General features: G+C 38.0%; 1 protein-coding gene across 2 annotated transcripts; it reads right to left on the bottom strand.

The window, feature by feature from the left end:
• Positions 1-726: 726 nt before the first annotated feature.
• Positions 727-6677, bottom strand: dlx1a (distal-less homeobox 1a). Of its 2 annotated transcripts, none has more exons than XM_055878749.1 (5): positions 6473-6677; positions 6160-6382; positions 3051-3641; positions 2569-2768; positions 727-2197 (listed from the first exon to the last, which is right to left on the bottom strand). In XM_055878749.1, the coding sequence occupies exons 3-5, from the start codon at positions 3361-3363 to the stop codon at positions 1943-1945; spliced, it is 768 nt and encodes a 255-aa protein (XP_055734724.1). In that variant the 5' UTR covers positions 3364-3641; positions 6160-6382; positions 6473-6677; the 3' UTR covers positions 727-1942. The 2 variants fall into 2 exon arrangements, with proteins under 2 accessions (XP_055734724.1, XP_055734723.1); XM_055878748.1 differs by having other exon boundaries at positions 3051-3649.
• Positions 6678-12001: the final 5324 nt, after the last annotated feature.

Consider the following 12001-nt stretch of genomic DNA (forward strand, 5'->3'; position numbering starts at 1 on the left):
CGGGTGCTTCAGAATTTTCTGTAAAAGCGCAGTTAAACCATCAACCCCAAACAAGAGGCCCTTTGAACTTTTCACTTTTACTTATCTACATTTAAACCCCACCCCCACCTCCTCGACCAACCAGTCTGTTTGCAGCACCTGCCTCTCGCCCAATTATTCACTTAACACACACCATTGCGCTCTCCTCTATTCATCGATGAAAACGGGGTTTGTTGGAACCACAGAAGCGAGAAAGGAGCTTATAGCGGCTAAATGAAACTGAAAAGAAACAAGCACTATATTGTTGAAGGAATTACAATGTTGTAAAAACCGACACATGATTAATCGTGTCCAGTCTGAATTGACATGTCTCCAGCATGGCGATATCCAGCACACAGTAAGAGATTATGAAAAACTGATATGCCTATATATATCCAATAGGCCCCTTGGGCATCGGCTATGAACAATATTCCTGGCTAAAAGCCTATTCCTAATCACATGTAGGCTATACGGCCAATGCTGCACATTGTAGACTAATGAAAATGAAATGAGTAACCATAGAGGCTTTATTTTATTACATTGTATCTTACCACCGATTTCGTTTTAAATATAACGTCCTGAAGAAATAGCTTCACATCGCAAGCCTACATGGACTTGTTTTAGGGTTTCACTTTACTTTCTAATCGTTACCACCACCCCACTGGCTAGGCCAGCACCATGCCTATAAACACAATATTACTGACACCGTTATACTGTCCTTTTAAATCATAATTTTACTGTTTTCAACAATATGTACATAACTTCAATAAAACAAAGCAATAAATTAAAGTGATCAATACAAAACTAAATATTTCTATAGACTGCTTAACACATTCATCTTAATGAACACACAAAAACCCTATTTCACAATTTATCATTAGGCTACAGCACAAACCAAAGCTGAAAAAATCCTATTATATCTTGTCCTTATGTACATCCACCCGCGCAACACATAACAAACAATGACAAACCATATTTTCATCTTCGGGGTCAACTTAGTGCTCTTCTCAAGCAGCCACTCGCCATTTAAACTTTTTCACATAATGTTTGGGGCTCCGTCGAAGAAGAGGAGTTTTGCTTGCATTAGAGCAGCATTTACAACACTTTGTTGTCGTTTCATAAGTCAAACACACCTGCATATTAAATAAACACACAGACTTTGAAAAAACTAAATAATTTAACTTAAATTAACACACAAAACAGCATGGTAGCAACATGTGGCTAGCGCAATGGCGCAGGAACGAACTAAGGGACGGACTCGATATTCGATTCCATGCCCATCAAAATGATAAGACTATTAATTGGATTGGCCTACATTCGTTGGTCAAAGTTACATTATAAACCAATGGTAGTTTTGTCTGTTTGAAAGCTAGGTTTTAAGGTCATGGTCAAATCACTATGTTGACCTTCGTTGGAGATGCATGACCTACTTCTGATACTTGGAAACGTGTGGCTTCATACGCCATTTTTTAAATCATACTTGGGATAAGAAATTAAGCAAATCTTAAAATCAAACATAGGATACATAAATATAGCCTACTCTCACTGACTTGTTACAGCTCAATATATTTACTTTAACACATAGCCTATTAAAATGTCACAAAAGATAATAAGAGCAGCTTGAGGACCCATTTTTCATAACAATTTCCGGTGTCTGTCGGTGACATGAAAGGACTTGTTGCCCTTGGGCGCGAACGGTGCCTTTTCAGTCTCTCGGCTCACAGGGCTCTTGTTCTCTGTCCCGTCGGTCGGTATGAGGAGGCCGACATGTCAGCTGGCAACTTAGGGAGCAAACTCCGGAATACATCTGTGCATGGCTGCAGCGGGCCAGTGCAAGGCCACGCTGGGTGGTTGACCCAACATCTCCTGATATGGGCCATGGTGGTATAGAGGGTGGGGCACGTCTTTTAGCTCACTGTTATGTTCACATGAGTTGCGGTTGCTGCATAGACTCTTGGTGTGCAGTTGGATACCATGAGGTGTAACTTGGAATGTAAGACCCTGGTGTACCCACGGATGTTTTCACCGTGGTCGGTGAGCTCCAAACCGGTGCTACCGGAGAGCCAGTCGAAGATATGCGACCATTAAACTGGGCTAAAGTGTTGTTGTCAATTGTTCCACCACCTTGCTTCATCAGTTTCTTGAACTTCGATCGCTTATTTTGAAACCAAATCTTTACCTGAGAAGAGAGAGACAATGAAGGTCATTAAGATTGTCTAGTTGGGCAATTTCAAGAAACTCTATACCAGGGGATAGTAAGGCAACATTTTGATTTGGAATGTCGAAATAATGTTTTGGTAAAAGCCTCGATTTCTTCCCAGCCTCGAAATATTTGTACACTTTTCATAGAACATCAGCATGATGATAATCAATATGAAACATTTGATAAAACCCAACTTTATTCAAAACACGAAGACAGCGGTCTATAACACAACCAAAAAGACAATAAATAGCCAATGTAACCAATTGGCCTACAATTGTTTAATTTGTTCAAAAGTACATTAAAATGCAAGCATTAAATAAAAGTAAAGGTAGCAAACGTTGACTTGCCTGTGTTTGCGTGAGTCCCATTGAAGCTGCCAGCTCGGCTCTCTCTGGCAGTGCCAAATATTGAGTTTGTTGAAATCTTCTGTTTAGAGTCTGTAGCTGCAAACTGGAATAGATAGTCCTTGGTTTGCGAATCTTTTTCCCTTTCCCATTGAACCGCACCTCTCCGCCTTCTACAACTGTATTCTTCTCTGTCTCTGGTGCTGAGAAGGGGAGAAAATAGCAAAATTACTCAGGAGACAGCTCGCCAAAGTCGCTGCACAGCAATGCGCATCACAGTGCAAGTTTTACAGGCTGTAGTTTAGGTATAATTACCCTTAATTGCGTACATTGTTTATAGCATTACGCAATAAATAATTACCGCGCTTAATACCCCAACATCTGGGTTGCTTTACCAATCCAACGTTTGCTTGCTGGACCGAAAACAGAAACCAAATGGTTCCAAGAACTTGATAGAGACAAAAAGGATGAAGTTGAAAGCTTACCTGTATCTTCTAACTGTGTCTGTGTTAGTGCCGAGCTGTTTTGGTACGACTGCACTGTACTGAGATATGGACTTGAGGAATGGCTGCCGACGGAGTTAACGTATGGATAACCTAAAGATCTAGGAAAAGATGAGGCTGGACTGTACGAGCTCTCGTGTTGAGTATGACCAGCAGAATGTAAACAGTGCATGGAATAGTGTCCGTGAGACATTGAGGAAGGCGACATTTGTTGACTCGGTGGCCCAAATTCCATGAAAACGGGTTTTCCTGTGACAGGGCTATTAAGACTTTCTGGTATTGTAGTCATTGTCATCTCTTCTGGCGGATCTCTCCTCTTCCTTTTTTGTTTTCTTCTATGATCTCAGTGAAGGATGGATCCCAATTTAAGCTGTACTGATTTTTTCTCTTTCCATTCATAAGAAAATGTAGTTTGTCTCTGTGAAAAGTCTAGGTATGATGCACTGGGTCTAGACAAACTCGCTCAAAGGTTTGAATCAGGGATCATGAATATTCATCAAAGACGGTCGCTGATTGGTCCACTCTATCCAAGAATGATGCCGATTGGCGATCCTGAGGTTGGGTCCTTTGGACCTGATAAACTCAAGAAAAACAACAAAACCTGAGACTCAGCCCTGAGATGTCAATAAAAAAAATATTGCTTAGGTAGCAGAGAAAGGTATTAGCAAAATAGACACTGAAATCCTAAATATCTGCTTTAAAAGAAACAACACACAATTAAATCCAGCCTATTTTATAATAATAACAATAACAATAATAATAATAATTCAATTGTTTATTATAAAGAAATAACCTATTTTATTATCAATCACAAGTAGGCTATGGTTAGATCCTGTTGTATCGATAGGCCTGTTGTTCATTTAAACATTAAGAAACAGCCTGTATTATTATTATTCATGTAAGAACTGTTTCATACAAATTAATCACACTACAACAAAACATAATAATGTTCAGAGATAGCCGTATGAATACATTGAAGTGTAGCTTTGAGGCGTCATAGGCCTATTTAACAGAAAACTTATGTTTTATTTCTCATTAGATATTGTTTCGGTATCTCAAAACAAACTGTAATAGATTTACTAATTATTGACAGAGTCTGTTGGTGTTCACATGCACAGATATATTACTTACAGGTCTATTTGATCAAATGCCAGTCTCAAGTGCTCTGAGCCACAGCTGAAGCAAGATGAATTAGCATAACACTACTGTTTAATTTTCATACGCATAATTAGCCATATATTTAACACTCGCAATGACTCATGGTCTCAAATATCTGAGTCCTGGTTGAATTGATAAATTCAAGCAATGACTAACCTATGTTTCATGCGTAAAATATTGTTGTGAAAAGAAACACTTTCTTAAACTTGATATTTGTAAAACCATTGGGCTGTTTCTCTGCAACATTTATCCATATAGGCTATAGCCAGCTAAGTAGAAAATACTTGAACGTATTACTTAAGTAGTTTTGAGGGGAATCTGTACTTTACTATTTATATGTTTGACTACTTTTACTTTAACTTCACTGCATTCCTAATAAAAATATTGTACTTTTTACTCCATACGTTTTTCCCTAACATGCAAAAGTACCCGTTACATATTGAATGTTTAGCAGGACAGGAAAATGGTCCAATTCACATCCCTGGTCATCCCTACTGTCTCTGATCTGGCGGACTCACTAAACACATGATTCGTTTGTAAATGATGTGTGTTGGCGCGTACCCCTAGCTATTCCTAAATTTGAAAAAAACAAGAACATCGTACGGTCTGTTTTGCCTAATATAAGGAATTTGAAATGATGTATACTCCTACTTTTACTTTTGATACGTAAGTATATTTCAGTAATTACATTTACTTTTGATACTTAAGTATATTTAAAACCAAAGACTTTTAGACTTTTTTTTAGACTCAAGTATTATTTTACTGGGTTACTTTCACTTTTACTTTATCATTTTCTATTAAGGTATCTTAACTTTTGCTTAAGTATGACAATTGGGTACTTTTCCCATCACTGGCTATAGCCTTTTATTACTCTATTCTCCACATGTGCAATCATTTCATGACCAGAAACAAAATGCCTGTAGTAGCCTATATAACGTGCGTTATCAACCTACAAAACAATAATAGTATCTAGTAGGCGTAAATTGTCAACCGATGTAAAAAAAATACACCACTGGCAAATCTCCAAATGTTTCATTTGTGGGTTAAACATATAATTCATTTGAGGCTGCTATTTAAGCTTGGTAAAGAAATGTAAAAAAAAAATAATAAAAAAAAACATTTGACCAGGTTGTGTTGAGAGTGGACAATGATGTGATTATATTTATTATTTATACCTTCATTTCAAATGAAATATCACCCATTTCCAAATTCTTGTCCAGTATATGTTAAATAGGAGTGCATTATGCTATAGCTTTGCTATAATACATATTGGGTGTTCTTTGGCTGCCATAAATGTATTGCCCAGCTCTCACAATATACTAAATGATGCACCATCGGTTGCCATTAATGGGAAGTAAATCGTTTTCTAATACCGTATTAAATATGGCGCGAGCATGCAGACCCATGCTGTTAGTCATGCAGCCCGCACCTCCTCTGTATCTATTAGGGCCTATTAATTGGCCCAGCAGTTGGTACATCCAAATGGCCTGGAAGATCATGATTTTGTCATGAAATTCAAACAAATAATTTTACAATTAACATTTTCGATTTACTCTGTAACATAATAATATAGGCTAGTTTAATCGTAAAACAGCCGAATATTAAACATAGTCTCATTCAATTAACATAATTCCCAGCGAGGTTGGTGGGGGTGCGGCCAGTTTCCCATTACGACTGTAGCCTATGTAGACATGAACAATGCTTTTCAGAGGACGTTTGATTTACCCGAACTAACGACTGACTAAAGATTAGGCCGTTTCCCTTTGTTATTGGCTCAGTTTTCGAAGGACATTTTGTTCAAAAAACCACGCTGATCCTTAGGCTATAACAGGCACGTTGAACATGTATGGTTACAGTAAGAATACAGGAGATCCACATTTCATTCAGCATTGAGATGAAGTGTTAACGACGATTAGTCATCATTTTCACTTACTTAATATCGAGAATCATGTGATGAAAAAGAAGAAAATACATCCCCAACATCGGAGATCAGAAATACTCCATTGCGCACCACTCACTGAGGGTGACGAAGAAGCAGCAACAATCCAGGTCTTCATTTTATTTTTTAATGTGGCCTATGTTGAGTCCTTCTGCTGTGGATGAGCCGAAAGCAAAAACACCACTAGCCTGTTCCCCCGGCAGCTCAAACTCCTCACCTGAATAACACATTAAAGGCAGTTAAATTCCGTCACTGTGATTATCAACCTAATTACATAATTGAACTCAAAGCAGAACAAGCAACTTACGAATGTGTTTTGAAAATGCGAGCGCTGACATCATGGTGAGCAACGTCTAGTCTGCGATGTGCATCTAACAGTGGATCTCTGGATTTGAAGAATTCTATAAAATATTAACGCTTATAAGGATAACTGGGCTTCTCTCCTTTAAATTGCCCAATTTAAAGCAATTTATTTCTGGAATAACGTTCGAAAAATACTTAAAGGGTTCCTCTATCAACAGCGAAAATGATAATAGTAGTACAACCAATAATTATCATCTTCCAGAACAGAGGACAGATTTTTATGGGCACTTGGTGGGTGCGACTGATAACTGTCATTATTTCCCCCCGATTATAGTATCTGCAAACTGGAATTCTGAAGATGAACATGCGTGTTCTTAGCAATAGGCCTACATTTCAGACCATTAACAGATGGAACATAGATTTAATTCTAAGGAAAAAAGCATGAAAAAGAGAAATAATCACAAATGCATTACACTGACGAAAATGCCAAGTAGGCCTAATCTAAAACATATTGATATTTACATATAATAACATGCATAATTCTTTACCATTAGTATTGCCTCTCTCAAATGGCATTGTAATTCCCTTTGTTTACAATAATATTTCATTTGACAAAATCCACAATAGCCCACTCAAAAAGGGCAAATATTTCTTTGCATTTCATGTGACTCTTTCATTATTTTCAACCTATATTTTGATTACGAATAACAAAGAACAATACAGGATTTTTTTTTACTAAATACTATTGTAACAATCAAACTAACTGCAACTCCAAATTAAAATATGACAGCATTCAGGAACACTGCTGAGTTGGAGAAGCATTTAATAACATGCCTTTACATTCTTGGCTCCTGCAGATGGAAGTACCTTGTAATGGCCAGTCTTACAGGATTTCTTCATCTTCGGATGGAATCATGTCATTGCTCTAACTGGCCTACACTAAAAACAAAGCCCTATGTGCATGGAAGCATCAGTGAGAGAGAGAGTTTAAGGAGACAGGACTCATTAGCAGTGAGTAGCTCTATGGCAGAGTGTGTTTTAACACCTGCTGCACTCCACCTGAGGGTTAGCAGCCAGTGCTGAGGGTGAGGGGTGGAGGGAGCAGGGCCTGAAGTGTCCCCTACTTCATTTCAGCCCTCTGACGGAAAACCCTTTCTAACAACCCCTTCCAACCTACATTTGAACAGTTGCCAAATATGCATGTTGTGGCTCTGGAAGAAATTCGTTTTTCAAATGAATCTTCTCAGTACCTATGGAGCTTGCTAAACTAATTCACTTATTTTGCTTCAGACTTTACAAGGTCCAGGGTAAATGGGAGTAAATGTCAATGATTAATTACTGTTGTTGGTGGCACAGGATACTCCGTTTTATTTCATTTCCTCTGTTGAAGGGAGGGAGACACGCTATCCATGGCAAATCTGACCCATGATTTAAACAGCTGATATGCTGAATAACTTAACTCTCTAAGATAACTATCTATTGTAGATGCTAATGTTGTTTTCACGAGGTGACCGTTTATTATGGAGAATATCTGAACAATGTTGTCAAATGCAGACAATATAATGCTTACTTGTTTTTGTTCAGTTTGAATAAATAATGTATTTGCAACATTACCATATCATGCTGGACAGAGTGATACTTTATGGATATCTGCAGAATACTTACTTATGTTAAATAGGAAGAGGAGATAATTATGTCCCATTTCGAAACACTCGCGAAATTGGTTCCATGTTTTCTTAAAGATTGCACGATCAATCTAACAGTAGTTGAGGGATCTATATCCCTTCCAAGTTCATTCTTCTTCTTTCCTGTGTACTGAATTTCCTGCTTCTTGTTCCAATGCATGTGAGTCTCTTGATGTGTAGTACACAGTTCTCTGTGTTCTGGACATAATCTTTCCGTTTATATGAAGATGTCGTTTCTGCAAACATATCCACACTGTACATTTCTAACAAGCCAGTACTAGAGACTGCTCTTAAAAACCACTTTGTTAATAAAATGTATTATGAGAAAATTGGAAATGTCATAATTTGTTGTGCATGTATTTGATATACTTTGTCATCAACGAATACTCTATTCATTATTTGTACTGATGCTGTCTTCATGCAGCATTTAAAAAAGATTAACTGAACAGTGACCTACATTTACTGAACATTACTGAACTGCAACATCATGATCCATTTGCCAATAATGGCAAGAAAAAATGACTGTATGTTTCTCTAAAATCTGCAATAACGCATTGCTTTATCAGAGTTCCAATACTATTGACCCGTGATTAATATCTGTCTGATGTCTAAAGCATGCTGCTGATAAAACAAAATGGTAACTTAACAAAATATGATCAATCCAATGTGAACAGATCCTCGGGATGGTATTTCCCCACAGCTCCTCCTCTGCCCTTGGAGATCCCTGCCTTCCTGTAATTTGCTGCTTCGCTGGGCACCAACTAGACGAATTAAGCCAACTTTAGAGATGTATTTTCCCGTTCAATTTACCATCAAACAGTGAATTGCTTTGGATTTACTGAATGTTACGTTGTAAACAGATACTGAATTAGGATGTAAAGGACATTCAAATGCAATACAATTCAGAAAGTGCTTGAACTATTATGATGAGAAGTCACGATTTCTTTATTAAAAATGCTTATTTGTTATGAAATGGTATCATTTCTATAACAAGATATTCTGTGTTTGAAATATTTCTTTATAATAAACTGAACAAATGTGCCAACTATCGATTGTCCTTTATTCCAGTAATTGCAAACAGAAGGCATGACACATTATTTACATTTGGTCAAGGATCAAACTGTACATATATGTACATCACAATTGTATTACAAAATAAAGAGTGAGGATTCAGAGCAGTGTACCTTCTCTGATCTGCAATGTCAGTGAGTCACACCTGAACTACAGAGCACATCCAGATAGTCTTGTAACCTTAACAATCGATTCTGGGGTTTTGATTCAGTCCAAGTGGTTAATGAAACTGTGGTAATGAATGATATTTATCATATTATGCATGTTTCCTTTATATTTCTATTTCCCAATTCTGATCATTTTTTCACTAAATGGTCTTTTGACCAATCAGATCAGCTCTGACAAATATCTGATGTGAAAAGATCTGATGTGATTGGTTCAAAATACCAATTAGTGGGAAAAATATCTGAATTGGGCTGCCTGTCTAAACGCAGCTAAATAAACTCAAACTCCTACTCTTTGATAGCCATTTGTTGGACTGGATGAGTTGTTGGCTGTATTGAGCCAGTTCTCCAGAGGGACATAGAGACAAGATGGACTTGTTTTTCCTGGGTGAATCAAGAAAGACCTAGCAATCACGCTGTGGGTCAGTCTGTGTTTCTGCTCTTACATCTGTCTGAGACACTTCCTGATGTAGTTAGATAGACTCCAATCAAGAATAAATGTACACCAAACAAGCACTGCATGGCTCTTAAAATCTCAAAGCGGTAATACTGTCTCTATAAATCTGTATTTGAAATCGTCAGTATCTCAACATCTGATCAACTGCAGTTGGGTAATTTTTTTGTGTGCTTTTTTGGGGGGTGAAAATTATACACAAAATAGCATCTGTCAGAGGTTGAATAAATATGCAGGTTTTTCATCCAGGGTTTTCGAAGATTTGATTTGAAGCTTTCCCAAGCATATAATATGACGTTTAAACAATATTTTCATTGTTATGTCAAGGTTGAGTATTTGCCAGGCTTGGCTGGTGGAATTTTAGCAGAGTACCACATCAGTCTTGGAAGATCAGCCAGACATAATTGTCTCCAGACACTGCAAGTAACTGACACCTGCACACTGAGAAATATTACATAGACAGACTGACTTCCCATTTGCCGTCTTTTTCAAGGGGTTTTCTTAGAGAGAAGAAGAGAAGGCTCATTTAGGCATCATATTGGAGTTATCTGAAGCCCTATCCCACACTAAACCACTGAAGTCCTTGGACATATTATGTTGAAGTAAAATAAGTTCAATGAATACAGCTAGCTACATATTTTCTTAGAATATTATGATATTCTCTGACATGAAAAATTATAAATTGGAAGTCCCTCTGTCCCCTCGCCTCTGATGATCAGTCCAGCTCCCTCACCTGAGAATCTGAAAAGCCAAGGGTCACACTGTGGCAACCCACAATGGACTCTGGGTAAAACGCTGCTCCCCATTACTGCAGCAGCAGGGGTCAGTGGGTGGTGGCAAGCCTCCAACCCGCCTGAAATTGGCCACAAAATGACCAATTACCTAAAAGTATAGCTGAAAAAAAGTGGATTTCGAAAAATATGTCTGTTACTTAATTCAGTAAAAAAAAAAGAGAAAAGAAACCAGTCTTGACACTTTTGATGTTTTACAGTTCTAGCTGTTGGCTTGAAGTTGAAAATAACTGGGAATCCTAATCCTTAGACTAATCAGAAACAGGGCTGTCACCAGGGTTTGAGTTTAAGTGAGGCCCTGCATTTCTATAGGCTTACAGTTTAAAACTTTAAAAACGCTATTTGGAGAACAGCAAAAACAAGCAAATATGACCCCAGCCATTATCACCTTGGTTGCGGCATCTCTAGTAGCCTACTTAAGCTGCCTCCGACCTGGGGTAGTTTGTTTCATGTCTAAGGCCCTCGGCCTGTGCCGCGAGAGGGCGGAGCTAGCCATTTGAGAGAGAGGTGAATGTGCTGCTAAAAAGGCAAATCCGGAGGACGCAGGCGAACATAACCAACAAACCGCTGTTCATGATTCCACTCGTTCGCAGAGGCAGGCCCGATTAGAACTCGATCAGATCAAGAATAGCCCAAGCGTTCTGAGCTTTGATCAACGTTGGGAGCAATATTTAGATGTTGACTCGTCATTTCATTTCTTTATGTACAACATATTGTATTAGGCCTATTATATATATTTTTTTATTTATATATTTTTTTATTACAGAGGTCCGGACATCGATGTCCTCATATGTAGGAGGAAATACATCCATGAATTAACAATAAAGAGAGCCATTGGGAGTGAAATGTGATTAACTGTGGGGTCTTCATGATCTTAATGTAAAGAATGAAAGCAAAATATATTTTATTTTATGAGGGGCAAATCATACACAGGATAATGTGACAGGGTAAACTATCTGTTGAATTTTCTGTGACCCATGTGAAAACAATGCTTAATTATATGGATGCAAATGTATGTCTCATTGAATTTATTTCCTCACAAATGGGAATCATGCAAATGTCCTAATTAAGTCATTTGCCATGGAGGACTAGGCTGCTGCCTGGAGTTCAGCTGCCTCGGTGCCTTCATCTGGCACCTCTTTCTAGTTTTTGTTAAGAGTTAAGTCTCCAACAAAGACAGGAAGGAGGTCAGCACTCAGCCAACACCTGAACGTGCTCCCTTTTTTGTGTTCCCCTTGATCCCCACAGTCCGTGCCTGTCATTAGTCTTAATGATGGAAAATTGTCATGTTGATACAAGTCTCTTACTCTCCCTCTCTCTTCTTTGTATAAGTAGTAGGTGGAAGCTCTATTTGTTAGAAAGTTCTTT

The sequence above is a fragment of the Salvelinus fontinalis genome, chromosome 23 (assembly GCF_029448725.1).
Source record: "Salvelinus fontinalis isolate EN_2023a chromosome 23, ASM2944872v1, whole genome shotgun sequence".
In the NCBI taxonomy this organism is placed as follows: domain Eukaryota; kingdom Metazoa; phylum Chordata; class Actinopteri; order Salmoniformes; family Salmonidae; genus Salvelinus; species Salvelinus fontinalis.